The 17,873-nt window shown below is 42.9% G+C and overlaps 1 protein-coding gene across 1 annotated transcript in view; it reads right to left on the bottom strand.

Annotated features, from left to right (window-relative positions):
- The window catches only part of PTPRT (protein tyrosine phosphatase receptor type T), a 457,975-nt gene that overhangs the window by 224,405 nt on the left and 215,697 nt on the right, over window positions 1-17,873 (bottom strand). Inside the window, exon 7 of the mRNA XM_051802833.1 lies at window positions 2,391-2,684. Coding sequence (XP_051658793.1) covers window positions 2,391-2,684 — 294 coding nt within the window. The remainder of the gene's footprint in view (window positions 1-2,390; window positions 2,685-17,873) is intronic.

Raw genomic sequence — 17,873 nt, 5'->3', positions numbered from 1 at the left:
CAATTTAAATTAGTAAATACTTCCCCCAGCACAGGTGATATTCTCTACTATTACTTCTGCAGTCAATTTTGTTATCTTTATTTGTGGGCTTAATAAAACACAGCACAACACTAAACAGTGCAGTAAAACAGGGCTGCTCCAGTGCTCTACTGATTGCCTGCAAATGTGGAGGAGTTTGGTACTTCCCTCTCTTGCTAAGGCAAAGTAATGACAAATAAAAGAGCCAAGAAAATTCACTTGAAAAAAAGCAGCATCACTCATCCCTCAACTATTTAAAAACCCCTCAGTTTTCCTTGATGGTGTTCATTAGGTGCTCCCAGGAAAATCAAGGCAGCAGAGCTGTTTTCTCAGTTCAGCACATTTTTTTTTTTTTAAATCTCTACCGTGAAAGTTTTGTGTAATTATCCTCAAAATGGGGTATTTTGAAGGAGTTCCACGACACAGGGAAATTGGAATAATGAATTGCATTTTCTTGTCTATCATTTCAGTTGGCATTTGGTGCAAGTTGCACATCTTTAGCTGTTAAGTCTCTCCCTCCAAGTCCACGCTTAGATCGAGACCATTCTGATTTCTCCCACCCGGTGCCCTAAAGAAAACATAAATGCCATCACCATCAATCTCAACAAGCTCTGCATGACAGCTAACATTAAGAGAATGACCTTCTCCAGTTAGATTTTCATTAGGAAAATAGGATGGAAAACAGAAAAGTGGCTCAGCCAATTTGAACAAATTACCCACGTCATCCCTCTCGATGTCAGTCGATACCTGAGCCGAGCAAGGAAACTCAGCACTCTGGGACCCAGGACTAGACATCATTAAGCACAAAGGCAACATCCTGTTATTTTAACCCCTGAATTAAACCAAAGCCAGCATCCTCTACAGGTGATGCAGAGAATGTGCCTGCAAAGGGGCAACATGATGAGCTACAGAGCAAATCTCAGCACATCATATCTCCATTCGCAAATGCACAGTCCCAGGCCAGGCCTGCAGTTATTTCTGATGATGGTCAGAGAATTTGACCACACTAGTGAAGGAGAAGAAAGCCAAAAGATGAGCAGCAGAGCATGTGCCAACTTTCCTAAACAGGCCAGGACATCTTCCATGTCACTTCACACTTTCCACAAAGCTGCAGCACAAAGCCTCTAAACATCTGTCTTCTACCAATGGACATCTGATGGACAGGGCAAACACCTCTGTGTGCCAGGGCCTCATGCTCAGATTTATTTATTTGGAACCAAATCTCCTCAAACAGACACTAAATATTCACTGATTTATAACCTGTATAATAAAGGATGTGCCCCACTCACACCCAACAACACAATCAACCTGCCAGGCTTCCTCCCTTGGTAGAGGAAGGGGGTGCTGCTGGGGGTGCTCCTGCTGTGTGGACAGTGGGTGAGGAACATGAACATTTTCCTGCTTGATCCCATCCCAGGATGGCATTTGGCTGCTCTGGATGCCTTCCTCACACTTCAGTCTTGATATTTTGTCAGAAAAAGTAACTGGAACCAAGATGGTTTTGTGTAAAGATTTCCACTGCTCAAATCCACTTGCTGTAAACCACTCATTTGTGGGGAGGGAAAAAAGGTTATGGAAAAGGGCAGAGCAACCTTTTAGTCTCTGTCCTTTGTTCCCTCCACAGTAAGGACCTTGGAAAAAATTATAAAAATGCAAACTTTGAGAAGACAGTTGTGTGCTGGAAAAAAACTGGGAGGCAGAAAAGTGCTTTGCTCATCCCCTTGCCAGGCAGAGCTTGATTTCCCTTAATGGCTAATGATTAATGTATGACAACAGAGTGCACAGCCAATATATCTGAAACATGAGGAACATGATCCTTTAGATTTTCCTGGGAAGGCTTAGAAAGAAGATAGACTCCTTCTGTCCCTGGATCAAAATTGATCCACTCCAATATGAAAGAGGAAAGGAGGATGGTGCACAGTGTTTGAACGGGTTTCTCTGTCAGAAGTGAGGAGAAGAATCATCTCCATCAAATGGAACACAACAATGCATTTTAAAAACTAAATGCCTCCTCTTTCACCACACTGCCCTCAAACTGGTATCAGTGTCAAGGTGTTAATAAACACTCCTGATTCATTACCCAAGAACTTGTTATGCAAAATTTTGTTATGCACTTAGAGGTGAGTATTAAATCATAGACTAGCCTTAAGAACAATTTTGGTCAGAAAACTCTCCTCTCTGCCCATTTCAACAAAAAGTAGCCACACGCTGAGGCAAAACTTAGTCAAACACACCACATACATAAAAACAACACCTGCCTAGGGAATAAAACAAACTATTCCAGGATGCATCTAAATTCATAACGTCAATTCAGATGGCACACCTACAGCGAGGAAGGGAACCAAAGTGTCCCAAAGCAGCAGCAATCCTACCTGCACACTTGGTCCTGGTGGTGAGGGGGGGCCCAGGGGGGCCTGTTCCTCCTTCCCCGGGGCGCGTGAGCAGCACCCGGATCTCGTACTCCACGTCGGGGTCCAGGTGCCACAGTTTGTAATTGGGGGAGTCCACAATGTGAGTCTCTGCCCAGTTGCCCGTGGTTGTCCGATACTCCACCTCCTTGAGGATGATGGGCCCGTCCCCGATGATGGAGTTGGCGTTGGGTTTGATCCACAGGTACGTGGCTCCCACGGCCAGGAGCTCCGGAGGGGCGATGGGAGTGGGGGGCTCTGCAGACAAAAAGAAATCAAGGAATTCTATCACAAAGATCCATTTTGGAGCAAGACTGTCCCCAAAATCCATTGTAACACAGGCACAATTTACCAAACCTCTTATAAGAATTTAATCTGTTCCTGAAAAGAATTGCACTTTTTTGGTGCTAAAAATTCAGCCCCTTTTACTGGGGGTAGTATTACCAATTCAGAAACACCTGCAGTAACCACAAAGCAACCTCTGTTTAAAATAAAACACAAAAGTCACTTCTAAAAGATCACAAGGTTTATACTTGCTCCCTCTTTTAAGCAATAGCACTCAATATAATACTGGAGGGTGAGGGGGAAGAAGGAAGTCTTAAATTAAGACAAATGAGTGCATTTAACATATTCATGAATAAAAAGGCTCCAGTACAGCCCTTTCTCTGCCCTGTGACCTGACACAGCAGAATCTCCCAATCACTGATCTGTGGTTCAGCCAAATTCTCATGCTTAACATGGCACAATTAACAGTAAGTGGAAAACTCAGATCACTTGCTCATTTTCTGATTTCAACAAGCAAAATCCAGGTTAAAGACGGGATGTAATTTCTAAGCAAAGCACTGGTTGTGTGCCTGAGACAATCCTAGCAAATTTAAGCACTAGGGATCTTCCCATGACCAGTGATACCAGAACTGGCTTAAACTGGGGCTCCTGAAAAACTGAGAACTGAGAAAAACTCGAAGGCAACAGTGAATCGACACCTCCTGTCATGTTTGATTGCAAAGTTTCCTTAACTTCACGAGCAAAGGTACTCAAGGAAGTCTGCATGAGACTTGAAGAGGGTCTGGATGTCTGAGAAGCAGCATGAGGAGGCAGAACTCGGCTGCTGAGCGTCACCTCTGTGAGAAAAAGCAAAGCAAGCTGATAAAAGACATCACAGCAGCTCCCTTTGATGGGAGCTACAAAATAAAAAAATACAATCTACAGAGCTCTGGCTGCCTGCCTGATTTCTATTATTCCTTTTCTCCTCTCAGTCAGTGTATAAATAACACTTCCACACTGGAAACCACATGAACAGCAAACGCTTTGTGGTTTGGAAAACCTGAGCTGAACTGGGCAGGATTATCAGCAATTTCCTGGATCTCATCAAGTCTTCCCTCTGCCCCACTCTGATGTGGTTTGCCCTCAGCCCAGAGGACACAAACTCTATTCTCTTATGAAGCTAAGGTGACAAAAAGAAGGTTTTTATCATGAGGGTGTCGAACACTGGCACAGGTTGCCCAGAGAAGCTGTGGCTGTCCCATCCCTGGAAGTGTCCAAGGCCAGGTTGGACAGGGCTTGGAGCAACCTGGGCTGGTGGAAGGTGTCCCTGCCCAAGGCAGGGGGTGGGATGAGATGAGCTTTAAGATCCCTCCCAACCTAAACCATCCTGTGATCCCCATCTCAGAAAAAGAAACCTATAAATGTACCAGCATATCAATAATTTAAAGTTCTGTGAGAGTTACTCTAAATTCCTCTTTTAAAGGTGACCCCTCAAAGAACCCGGAAAACTGAAACAATGCAGGACCCACAAAAATGTGGAAGGAAAAAGTTTGAGCACCCCACGACAGGAAGAAGATTCTTGCAGGTTAACATCTGCTCAGTGAAGAGCAACAAATGCACAGAAACCTTTATTATACAAAATGATCAACTGAAACATTACTTAATTTCATCTCCTCTGGCTAACACTAATTACAAGGAGCCCTGCTACCTCCTAGGGATCGACTGCAGGAGTTGTACATTGTGCCTCTGCAAAAAAAAAAAGGCAATCTGAATTGTAATTGCAGCAGGAATCCAACATTTACAAAAACAGTGACACCAGCTATGTTTTCTGTGGAATGTTTATTTTTGTTTTTATTCTGTCCTCTTCCCCTAACTCCTGCCAGAATCTCTTTCTGCTATGAAATGCCGAGCTGATTATGTTTTGACTTACTGAGGTTATTTCTCCAAGAAAACTGTTTTCAAGAAACGCATGCAGATACGTTTTCATTAAAAATCAAATTATTATAAATCACAAGCAGCTTATTACTTGTTTCCTGGTGCAAGACAATTAAAAGACAGACTTGGTGATTTTTATTCCCAATGCAAAAATGACATCTTACAAGTCACATCACAAGACAAATGAAATATTAAACTCCATTCTCCTGGGTTGCACATTTCAATAGCAACGTGATCCAGGTTTCTTTGGGATTTGATGGCAAGTTAGAAGAGATTTATGGGACTGAGCTTAATTAATAGAGCAGTTTATCCTGCTGAACAGACATGAAAATCTCATCTAACAAGTTTAGAAACTACAATTGCCAAACTGATTTAAATTAAGATGTCACACAGCATTACCATCTTCTGTTTTAGTCCAAATCTAAACCTTCCTCACCAAAAAGAACTGTAAGGGTGGGTTTCTCCCTTCCCCTCACCCCCATTAATTTTCCCCTTTCTGTACCATTTGAAAAACAGGTGCTGTAAAATATTATAGAAGTAGGAATTTAAACTGTTACTCCCATTTTCTGAATTTAAGAAACTAAGATGAGCAGCCATTACAACAGTTATTCAGGGCTCAATCCCACCTCACTGAAAATAAAGGATTCTTTCCTACTGGCACCAACTGGAGAAGCAGCTTTTTTTTTTAATATCACTGTGCCAAATGACTATAAGTGATCTAAACAAGTTATCCATTATTTAGCAAAACTGGCACAGAAAAAAAGGCCCATTTTTTTGCCCTCTGTTCCAAACCCCACTTGTCAGTCACAGATGACCAGCCTGACATTATGAGCTCACTGTTTTAATTAAAATCTCTATGGGACCTTGATTAAATAAACATGGTGACAGATCGGCCTTTTACACATGGAAGTGTGAACAACAGTATTTTTAAGCCCCATTTCATGCCAACACTATTTTGTATTACAGGCTTTGCCTTGCCTGTTGCTCCTTTTCAGTCATTGTCCCATCCCCTTCCAGACAGGGAGGAGGAAGCCACTGGTACCCCAGGAACAAACACATCTGGAACTGGATTGCAGCAGCTGGAATATCCATCCTGAATTCCAGACTTGGGAAGGACACAGAAAAAAACATGGGAGCTCTCTTTTAAGGAAACAAAAGTAGTGCAGGCTCAAAAAAAGGGGGTTATTGACCACAAGTAGATTTTATTCTATGTGCAAAGCAGGTCCAGTTGTGCAGACACAAAGGGAATTTGGGATGTGCCTTTCTCCTCCCACTAGACAAGGAAATGCAGCTCAGAAGGCTGAACACTGTTAGAGCTGTAAAATGACATGAATTTTAGTAATACAGAGTGTGAGAAAAGAAAACTACCAGGAGGCACAAAGCAGAAACCACACAGAATCACAGAGTGTCTCGAGCTGGAAGGAACCCATAAGGATCATCAAATCCAACTCCCTGCTCCTCACAGAACCACCTAAAACTCAACAACACATTGTGACAGGACAAGGGGTGATGGCTTTAAACTGCCAGAGGGCAGGGTTGGATGGGATACTGGGAGGAAATCCTTCTCTGGGGGGGTGGGGAGGCCCTGGCACAGGTTGCCCAGAGAAGCTGTGGCTGCCCCTGGATCCCTGGAAGTGTCTAAGGCCAGGTTGGATGGGGCTTGGAGCAACCTGGGCTAGTGGAAGGTGTCCCTGAGCTTTAATGTCCCTTCCAACCCAAACCATCCCACAATTCTCCATGACTAAGAGCATCATCCAGACACTTCCTGAACTCTGCAAGGCCTGGTGTCACCAACACTCCCCAACTAGTGTGGAAAACACACACACTTTACTCTTGGGCAACAGTTTCTGAGTTTTTCTACTCTACCACTGGAATATTTCTCTGTTTGACTTTCTAAGCAATTTTCAGATGATGGAAGAAAAATGGGTTCCATGAAAAGACTGAAAAACTAGAGAAAAATCCTTGTCACTGCCTCCTGCAAAATAACTCATAAAAAAAAAAGATAGTACAGAAAATGTAATCTTAAAGCAGCTGCAGAAACCTCTTAAGCTATGGATTTTATATTAGTAACATTCAATTTTTTTTAATTACTTCCTCGTTCATAACAAACCCACCTGATAACCTATACAGCCAAAGTGATCATGAACTCTCATTTGCATGGGATTGGGTAGGGATGGTTTTAGACAGAAAGAGCCCCCAGTTCTACAAAACTCTGGTACGTGACCAAGTTCAACAATTCTGTTTCTGAAGTGCCACCCTGGGCTCCCTCCTTTCGTTACTGTTTTGTTTTCTCACATGTACACAACACACAGCACAGGTCTAAAAATAACATCAGAAGAGACACATTTTTTTTCCTTATCCTTTGGGGAATGGAGAGGTGGGATGGGAGCTGCTCTCAAAAGACATTTGCCTGACAAGCAGGGTCTGTGTTTTCAAACATGGTACCGCTTATTCCCCTACTAATGGGAATTGTGAGCTTTTCTCACCACGTCCCAAACGAGCAGCTGTGGACTGTGCCTGCCAAATGGATAAGGATGGCACTGGAAGGCAAGGAAACCAAATTTCAAGCTTCTCAAAACTCTTTTTAAGAAAAAAAAAAAAAAAAACAGAACAAAATGCATTTATAGAGTTTTGTACAAAAAGCAAGACTGTCTGAGCAGCATCCTTGGGCACCCCTTCCAGTTTTACACCACAGCAATGAGCAGCCTGAGCTCTGAATGTGGGTATTTATACTGGCAGTGTTTATCAGCACAGTTTTACCACCACCACAAATGCAGCAGGTGAATTTTGTTTTCCAGCGATTGTCCAAACTTCCACTTATTGCACAAAAAAAAAAAAAAAATCACATGGATTTTACAGTATTTAACAAGATGATTTCACTGTGCTGACAGTGCACTAATAGTTTTTGTCTAAAGGAGAGAGACTCAGATGTGTCTCACAGTGATGTGACAGCCTGACAGCAGTGGCATGTGCCAACAAGATTGAAAGAATCTGCCAGAGCACCAGTAAAATCATTCATTAATTCACCTGGACAGGTGAATTGCACCAGTGAATGGTGTGGTCTGTGCCCAAAGAAAAGTGCCCAGCACCAATTCTGATGTGAACAATCCTGAATATTTAATTAAAGCCAAAATCCAGAAAAGTGAGAGAAGAGGAAGACTGAGGATTTCTACAGCCTGTAGAATGAGGGCTGTGGTTTCACAGGTTTCTATATTTTAGAGGTGCAAAAGTCTTCCCTGTTGGGCTTTGCATCCCAATATGAAACAGAGCAGTTCCAGCAGGAAAACTCCACCCTGACATACCTTAATCTATTCCCCTACAGGTCTCTTCCTGCCCCTGTTGAGACCAACACCACATCCACCCTCCTGAACCATCAGCCATGGAATGTTTATGTGCTCAGTAATCAGTGTACCCTTTTAGCTCATGGCAGGCTGGGTACCCAGCTGAAGAGCTGGGACATCAGAGCAGCAAGCAGGGGCTGCTTTAGACACTATTGTACTGTGCTATGGATTATCACATTTAATATCAGTACTCTCCAACTGATGATTCTTCCCAACACAAATTTATTAACAGAGTGATCAGTAGCTTCAGTCCTCTCTGAAACAGAATCCCTGTGTGCCACAACACGTGATGTGCTTTTTTTCCCTTTTGCTTTTCCCTTAAGAGCAGGTGCTTCTGCCTGCAGGGGACTCACCACACGTTTCATGTACAAGGAGTGAGAGAGAAAACAAAAACGAGCCAGAAAGATGTGGAAGAACTGAGCAAAGTGGTCAAAGAATCAGCACAACAGCAGTGAAAAAACGAGATGAGCAGATCCCAGGGGACAGCAATCGATAGCACCAAAGAAAGGAAACGGAGCAAGAGACTCAGTGTTTGGCAGGATACTCGTCTTCTAACATCCCCAAAGCCTCCAATTCAAACAGACTATTCCCTTTGCAGCTCACAACAGCATAGGTGCAGTCTTTATATAGGAAGGGAGAAGTTGCTGCAGCCTGCTGAAAATGAAGAACACATATTCTCTGTGTATTATCCCCTTAGGAAGCAGTGGAAATGCTCCTTGGTGAGTTGAACACATATGTTCTCAATTAAGCAACTGGGTTTAAAGAGAAGAACACAGCAATGCTTACAGGAGAAAACCTCTTAACCATTTCCTAAAGGCACTGCAGTCATGGAATCACATAATCACAGGATTCAACTAGGTTGGAAAAGACCTCTGAGATCATCGAGTCCAACCATGCAAGGCAGCTGGAACAAACTCTGGCTGAAGGAAGTTCACCTGTACCAATGTCATCTCATCAAACAAACATTCCCAAAGTCCAGAAAGAGCTGGCACAGCTCCACTGCCTCCTGCCAACCCTTCCAGTGGTGTCACAGGCTGAAGGAGAGGGGCACCAGACACCAAGTGGGAATTACAGCACAGCACTGTTTCATTAGCATTTCACACTATTTGTGCCTCAGAAGCTTAGCCTGAATCCCACCAGAGCCTCAGAGGACGCTTTCATTCCCTAATAAAGAGGAAAATAGCATCGGATTAGTTGAACAGTATCTCATTTCCCAGCGTAAATTAAGTGAATTAGATGGAAGAGCCTGTGCTCTAATTGTAAAGCTTATTACAAGAACTCACATAGATTAGAACTGAATGCTTCTCTTTGAGCCATCATTTGTACTGTAACACAGTTAAAAAAGGTGACTGTGGACTCTCCCAGGGCTCAGCACTGATGTGTGGCAATCTCCTGTGTTGCAGCAACACACATTCCTAAGCCCTGTGCATGCAGAGTGCCAAAGGCAACCTTTCCCACGTGGATAGGAGCACTGCCCTCCACAGTGCTCAGGCAGGCTCTGTAGGTAATCTCCAAGAATGACAAGCTCCCCAGGGCTGGAATCACGGACAATTAACTCACAGTTTTAAAGTGCATGTAATTTTCTGAGTTTTTCAACTGCAAAACAGCTACAAAAACACATCAGGAAGAAGAGGAGAACATGCTTCTTGTTGCTTATGGAATGTCAGAAAGAGACCTTTCATGGACCACAAGAGGCCCAACACAAAGACTTTTGTGCATCCACGAGCTGATTAAAAACAACCTGACTTGTACTTTGTAGGTTTTGTGTGTTCTAACCTGTACTAATTATCTCAGGTTCCCTTTTGTAGTCAAAGGAGAGAAATGGGCTCATTCTAAGTTATGTATCTAAGATAAAATTAATCCCTCCATCTTTTGACTGCTATTAAAATACAAGTGAGATGCATTTAACCTCCTTTGCTCTTATGTTCTCAGCACTTGGCCTTTAGTGTGAAATTCAGTCAGGTAATGGATCAGTCAGTCTATTAAGGGGGAAGCCAAGAAATAATACTGAGCACCTGCAAGCCCCTTGAATTCTCTCTGAATGTCCTCACCCAGGGCAGCAGAACTCAGGTGCTACAGCCTAAAAGCACCACATGAAGATAAATGATGATTCTTTTCTCTGGAAAAGACGAGCACAACTCACTTTCCTTTCATCTGTTCAGCCAGAGCATGTACTGGTGACAGTGATGCCCTTTGATTTAATAATTCAATGCTTAAAGTGCTTGTCAAAGAAAGAATTTCATTCTCTTACTAGGACTGTTCTGAGGTTGGGGCATCTTGGTCCCACCTGTTGACACTGTGGCACAGACAGAAAAAAGGTTCAGGTTTCACTTGACCAAAACACCAGTAAAAATAAAAAGACCATGACTTTCTCTATCCAGCATCCAACTGTTCCATTTTGATCCACCAGGATCACGTCCAGGGTGCTTAACCAAGCCCTGTTCTCCAAACCCAGCCTTGATACATTTTCCTCCCAAAACAATTAGTAATTTTGAATTTTTGCCACTTCCCTCATTTCTTGGATTTGACAGGCACATCAAGTATGTGTGGAGTACAACATTTTATATTCATCTTGAAATGACCTACAAAGAAGAACAAGTTTGTGTTTAACATGTGAATATATCTGCACACAGTATGAGAACTGAGAACTAAGGGATATGAAAATACAGGAGCTTTCAAGAAACTCTGGTCAAACCAGTGATTTCTCCACTAGAAATTACTGCAACTGCACATTCACCAACTGCCTTTACAGTTGCAGGTTACTTCTGAACCTGTGTCTGAGTTCTCTTTCCCCCAGGTGACAAATCCCAGGGTTACTACAATCTTTTCATATTTCCAATCCACGCTTCTTCCTTTAGCAGCCAGTCCTCTCACACCACAATATGAAAAATCAGTCTGTGGGAGGTTGCTCTTCCTTATGGCTCCACCAAAGACATGGAAAACTTCATCCACACCCCACCAACACAAAGGGCCTCTCCACCAGGCAGTACCCAAGGGCAGCTTTAGCTCTCTCTCATGTTTCTGACTCCATGGACTATTTGAGCTCATACATCACATGTTATTAAATCTGTTTCAGCTTTCTGCATGAACAAGCTGCTAATGTCCCACAGGGACTGAAAATGTAACCTCAATAAGCACCAAAAAAAAAAAAAAAGTAGAAAGGCAGGGAATAAACACATAAAGCATGAAACATGTAATTTCGGGTCAACTCAAGTTCAAGCAGCTTCCTCAGTTGCTATGCTACCAGTGATGGTGGTGGGATAAAGACAGAGGCAAAAGGATTTTACAGCTTCATCTCTAGTGGCTATTTAGCAACTTTTGCTCTCTGGCACATCTCTGTGTGCAGGATGAAGGATTGTTGGTCTCTAAGCTGCTGAAATGGCAAGTGACTGGAGGTATTGACTACCAGGAGGCAGCATGGAATGGTTTGTCTGGATTGATTAAGTGCCTTAATCCATAGCAACCTGCCAGGTTTGCAGGAAGAGCCTGAGGCAGGATTCTTTGTTTCATTTAAAGGAAAAGCAGGGAAGCAAACATCCTCCCTGCCCTTTCCCTCCCTGTCCAGCACCTGGGGACGTGCAGAACAGATGAGGAGCAGTGAGGAGAACTGAGAACAGCCAGGCTGGAGTTTAAACTTGACAGAGCACCATGGCTGTGATTTACAGACCCAACCATGTCCAATCCCACTGGTATGATCTCTCAAACATCTGTACCCCAGAGCTTAAGGAGTGAGGACACTGGTGTGTGCACGTGCAGGGCAGCTCAAGGAACTGCCCCCAGCTCATCCTCATAATATTCTGGTGAAGGAAGTCTGAGTATGTTGTTTTATAACTGGAAGTAATGATTAATGGAGGGCTGCAGGGCCAGAGACTGGATGTAGACTTGTGTTCCAGCCTACAGGCTTTATGACCTCCTGCAAAGAATTGTATGCCAGGCTTGACACAAATTTAGGGCTTTTCGGTCCATAAAAAGAAAAATGTTCTCGTTTAATCATTTATTTTCCCTTGACAGATTCATGAAAAACACTGATCACAGCTGACCATGAGGAGGCAAGTCAAATCTGACTTAAAAAGGAGCTGATGCTGTAACAGTAGATTGCAAATGTGCCAACAGGGATCTTAGGTAGACAACCCCCAAGGAACTTTCAACCAATGTACCTCTATCACCTGAAACAGCACCTAACAAACCATCTGGGCAACCAAGTCTCAGAGTGGGTGGTCACCTGAGAGCAGGTTTGCTTGACAGTAATCTGAGCAAGAATCTGATCTCAGCATTCATATGAAACTTGGATGAAGCAGAAATGACTAATTTCCAAAGGAACTTTGTGGAATGTTCATTTTGGGAACTCATTCTTCCTGTCTTAATGGACTGAAATTACAGACTTCATTCAGATTTCAAAGTTTTCTCCCTTTTCTTCTTTCCCTGGGGTAAGCACAGATGTACACCCTGGGAAACCTGAAGAAACTCCTTGAATAACTGGATATCAATGATATTTAAATATTCCTCATGCAGATTCCAAAACATTCACAGCAACAACACCTGCAGAAATCGTCCTATGGTTTTACACCTGTGCTACCTATGGTAGCACATTTCATCCCAGAAACCCAACACAAGGATTAATCATCCTTCCACTCTTATTAACCACAAAGTGTGAGAAAGAGCCAAGTTGCTGCCAATAACTGTTCTGCTGTCACTAAGGCCATGCTGCTTATACAGCTGTACGAGCAACTTAATAATTTATTACAAAATCTGTATGGGGAGCCTTTGTTTGTGGTGGTAAAATAAAAATTCAGTGTCCAGCAAGCTCAGCACCAGGAAGAAGAAGTTCCATGGCAGTTTCCAGAACACAAAGGGATCTCTTCCACCTCTAAGTCATAAGCCAGTCTCTCTATCTAATGTAAAATATGCACAAGGGAAGAAAGTCTGCCTGATACACAGAGATGTACCCCCAGCACTCACTGTCTGCATTAATACTTCTGTGTTTTGACTTTTTTCCTGAGAAAAGGAACAACCTTCCTACTTCTGAATGTACTTGCAAGAATATGTGATAAGCAATCCTATTAACCCTAAAAACCCGAAGGCCATCAGAGATCCAGGATATTATAGTTCTACTGCCTATTCATAAGTCTCCCAATATTCCCAAGGATGTCTGCAATTAGTCAAGGAATTCTTTTTGTTACATCCTTACTCACTGCTGTGTTGTCCCTGAGTCAGTTAAAAAAACCCCAAGATCTACTACCAGATAAATCTTGTGACTTGTTTAGGCTTTTCAAGAGCTGCACCATGGCTTATGGAGTTTAGATTACAGGGCTGAAGGGATTTTTAATGAGTCCTGTATCTAAAAACCAGTGTTAATCCAACTTGGGTCCTGCACAGCCAGGATCCACCTGCATTTGGGGTTATTTCCCACCCACCAAGACCTCAAGTCAGCTTCCCTGAAAGAAAAACCCTGCTATAAAATATATGTTCCAGTGGTAGAAATGGTAGGTTGAAAGGTTTTATAAGGGAGGTGGAAGACAGATATTCCCTGTGCTACAAATTTCCTAAAACACAACCTGCAGATGTCCAGGCAATACCTGCACGTGTGACCAAGCAGACTGCTGGTAGTTTCCTCACTGAAGCAAACATTTCTGTCCAGAGTTTTCAGCTCACAGTATATTATCAACCCCCCTCCCCCAGTCAATGCAAATTGAACCTGGGCTTTCCTGAGAAGGTGCAGATTCAATTTGGATTTACTGATTTAATCAGCTGAGAGTCCTTTACACAGCCTGCTCCCCTACAGGCACACATTGACTAAGCTGCTGAGATTCTGCATGTGCTGCAAAAGCTAAAAACAGGGGGGAAGAGGATGGTAAATCTACTAGGACATGAGGGAAGCTCTTTTTTAACATCATTAACAACAGTACAAAGCTCATACTGATGGATCCTCTCAGGATGATGCACTCTGGTACCCAAACTTTGATCTGCTGGTTTCTAATCCCTGTAATCCCTAAGTACAGCTCCCAACAGGTCAAGGACCATCAAGAAACAGCAACACACTCAAGTTTCCTGGCTGAAACAAGGACACCAGGCTACCTGAGCACGAGAACAGACCTGATGAAGCACTTCACAGCAGCAGAGTGGGACTGCAGGTCACTGTGAGAAATAAATAACCTGGTTTTATCATAAGCAAAATGAATTTAGTGGAAAACAGAGAGTGGTGGAATTTTCTTTGCTTTCATTTAATTCCAAGGGGTTTTTTTAGGTGCCTCATGGAGACAGTAAGGTGAAATGCCCATCTGGGATAGGGAAAAAAATAAAAAATAGAAAAATATTCCCTGGCCACATGGCCAGTCATTGTGTGCAGAGAGATCCCCGGTACATGAACAGAGGGGTAAGTCATCAATCAATCAGGAGGGAGGGTAACACCCCCTCCTGAGTTCTAAAATTACCTTTTAAGGTAGAATACCTGTCACCTGTTGAATATTTAACAGCTTAGGTAACCAAGAGGGCACAAAAAGAGCGCGTTTTTCAAACGGGGTGTGCTTTTCCCAGGCCATGTGACTTGGGGTTGCACCCAAGGCTGCAATAAAGAATTTCTTGCTGCAATTTTCCTTGTCCTGCAGGTATTTTTTTTGCCATTTCCTAAAGTGAAAGCAAGGATTTTTCCTACAATCACTGCCGAGGGAGAGAAGTGGATTCCACGTGTTCATATCTGTCCATACCTGCAGCGTTTGTACTGCTGGGGTATCTCCAGCATCAGGGTGATCAGCACTCCAGAAAGAGCCTCTAACACCCATCAGTTTGTACTCAGCACACCTGGACAGCCAGAACTGGGAGCAGCAGTGAGGAGTGTCAGCCCTGCAGTCTGTGCCTTATCAGCCTGTTACCGAGTACTTTGTAGTCATAACAACAAAACTGAGAGATGCCAATTACCATAACAGCGAGCACATAATTAGCAGCAGCCTGAACAACTTGTCATCCTGCAAAACTGAAGAATCAGCAACAGAAATGCAAAGTGACCAGCACAGGAGTTGGCACAAAAAGTTTTCTTCTTATGTCAGAGCTTCAATTCGCGATTTGGAAAATTGTTTTTCGCCTTTGTAAGGAATGTTTATTGCTCGACACGAGGACTGTACTTCTTCACTCAGCAGAGAGGTTATTATGTGCAATTCCATTATTCTGGGATTTGAAGTGCTGATGGATAAACAAGGAAGTGCCACAGAGTTTGGAAATCTAAGTTTTGAGCTCTAGAGCTGCATCTTTCATGTTGAAGCGCAATATCAAAGGTTGGTTATGCATTTGCTGTGTACATAAAATGGAGTTGGAGCACATAAGGGCTTTTTTCCCCCATTATTTAGTACATGTGGAATTCCTGCTGATGCAGATCAAAGCAAAATTTTAAGCAGAGGAGTCACTGTATGAGCTGTCACATAAATCATTGGGAACGTCTGTTAGTGATTTTATCGCTACATAATTATCAAATTGGGGTCAAAACTCCCCCTTCACACTGTCACTAATTCCTGTCAGGTACCTGGGGAAACATCCAATTCCTACACATCTCAACATGAAACAGGACTGCAGTGTTTCATTGGAACAAAGTAACTGTGGGAAGAACAGCAACACAAACCTCTAGAACAGTCTTGTTCAACTGTCTGGAAGGACCTGACCTGAGTAAGCACAGCAAAGAATTCAGCTCTTCCAGTTCTCTTCCATTTCTTTCTTGTCTTTACAAGCAGAAACCTACACTGTCCAAATAAAGTCCATTAAATACACGATGAGATCTTTCTTTGGTGCCACAAAAAACACATTTATTGCTCAAACTTGTAAATTTATATTGGCTTGAAGCCTAAACACAAAACCCTGGAAGTGAATTGTTGGACATAATCACCTAGAGAAAAAATATTATAGGTCAAATCTTACCCAAAATACTTGCACAAGGGAAGTCTACTGCTTGGTAAGGCTATTTAACCCAAATTTTTTTGCTCCAAAGCAAATTCTTGTTGCTTGACTCCAAACTATCCTTAAAAACAGTAGAACATCTCCTGAGTTGAGAGCAGGCAGGTACAGATTGTGGTGCAGTGCTTGGCTTTGGTGAATAGCTTTGTTAACCATTCATCAGCTTAGCTCCTTGTAGATTTGCTTAATTATTTGAGAAATACAAAGTTTATTTGGCTCTGGGCCCAATTCTTCTCTAGTTTATGCTGGTGCAAGTCCAAAACAAATGGAGATACCACTGTGATGCAAATAAGCCAAGTTTCTGCTCCTTTGTTCCTCAGTAATCTGAAATGATGATTCCTTATCCTTCCCAGGCAAGCTGAGAGGAACCAGCACCAGAGGGAACTATTTTCTAGCAGAATCTGCACTGTGCCTGCTCTGAACCCATTTGTTGCTTAGGAGGACCCTGGCACAGCTCCACAGTCCAATGAGCACAATTAAAAATGACTTGATGAATTTAGTCTGTTGAACAGGTGGCTGTAGCCAGTCTGGAGGGAAGAACACTATATGCCAGCTTGAAATACTTGATGCTTTCTAGAACTGCTTAAACAACAACAGGTTCTCTGGACCTGAGCACGGATACATTTCGAGGATCCCAATTCCATTAACTGATGGCTGCCAAAACCTCTGCAAATACCAGGAGCAAAAAGGGGGAGCAAGGGAAAAAGTACCTTCCACAACACAAATATTTAATCAGGTCCTGGGGTGTTGGGAAATGGGAGATGAGGAAGGAGTTGGTCAGGAAAGGACACTGCTCAGTGAACACAGTTGCTGCAGAGTGAGCCTGCCTCCCAGGGTCTGGCTGGGATCCCTAACAAATCCAGGGAAGAGCAAAGCCAGCAGCTCACAGTCAAAACAGGCAGTGCTAACTGGATAAAAAGTGACTGGAGACAAAAAAAAAAATTGTTGGGGAGCTTGTCAGGCTGACAGGCCCACGCTGATGATACCCAGAGCTGCCTCTCTGGGGCACAGAGGCACAATAATAGGGTTTTAAATAGAGTTGTCTGATAGTGGTTTGTGATAAGATTACACAAAGCCCTGATTTTGAGAAGTGTGCAATAATTTCATAAAAGGAAAGAGCTGAGCTAAACCCACCTGGACCTCCTGAGTAGCTATGGTTGGTTCATGCACAGGTATTCTACTCCCTAAGCAAAACATTGCAGGATTTCATTTCCAGCAGAGTTAAAGTGATGGAATAACCAGAAAAGGGCACACTGGGAGTAATGGAACAGATACAGAACCAGCCCCAAAGCTGTAACAAAACCCCCTGAAATCTGAAACTTTATTACAAGTGTTCTTGATTATTAAATGTGAGACGAGGAAAGCGGTGGAAATAAATCTGCTGCTTCCATCTAACAAAAATCTATTTGAAACGTTCTCCTGGAGAAGGTACCGGCTCTTGAATACTTTATATTATATGTACACCTTCAACTCTGCTGCTGATCTTGACAGCTGCACTTCAATTTGTGTAGCTCTTATTGGAATTTGAGTAAAATACGGAACACAGAGAATGTGCAAAGTGATTTAGAGCCGTTACATCCACATCTGCCACCGGCTGCCAGTTTGAATGAGAGCGGCACACAACTGGCAGGCACTCAATTCATTGCTAATAAAACCCATGGCTGTACTTCCCTGGGATCTACCAATGTTCACTGTATAAAAGCAAGCTGCCCTGAAACACGGACAGGAAAATTGAGATGAATTCACACAGAACCTACGAGCTCCAGTGCAAAGAAAACAGTGGCCCACTTATCCTGATATCACCGTAAATGCCTCAACTTTATCTAAGAATGTAAATCACCTCTCTGCACGAATTCAAAAACTTCTCAATGATACAAAGGCGAGTTGTAAGTCAGAATTAAGAGGATGTATGTTCCAGGGAGGAACAAGTGATTCACATACACGCACCCTTTTTGCTTTTTATAGTGTT

This window comes from Manacus candei, unplaced genomic scaffold (assembly GCF_025592945.1).
Source record: "Manacus candei isolate 608988 ecotype Guabito, Panama unplaced genomic scaffold, ASM2559294v1 h1tg000057l, whole genome shotgun sequence".
Classification (NCBI taxonomy): Eukaryota; Metazoa; Chordata; class Aves; order Passeriformes; family Pipridae; genus Manacus; species Manacus candei.
This window is presented reverse-complemented; position numbering and strand designations above follow the sequence as displayed.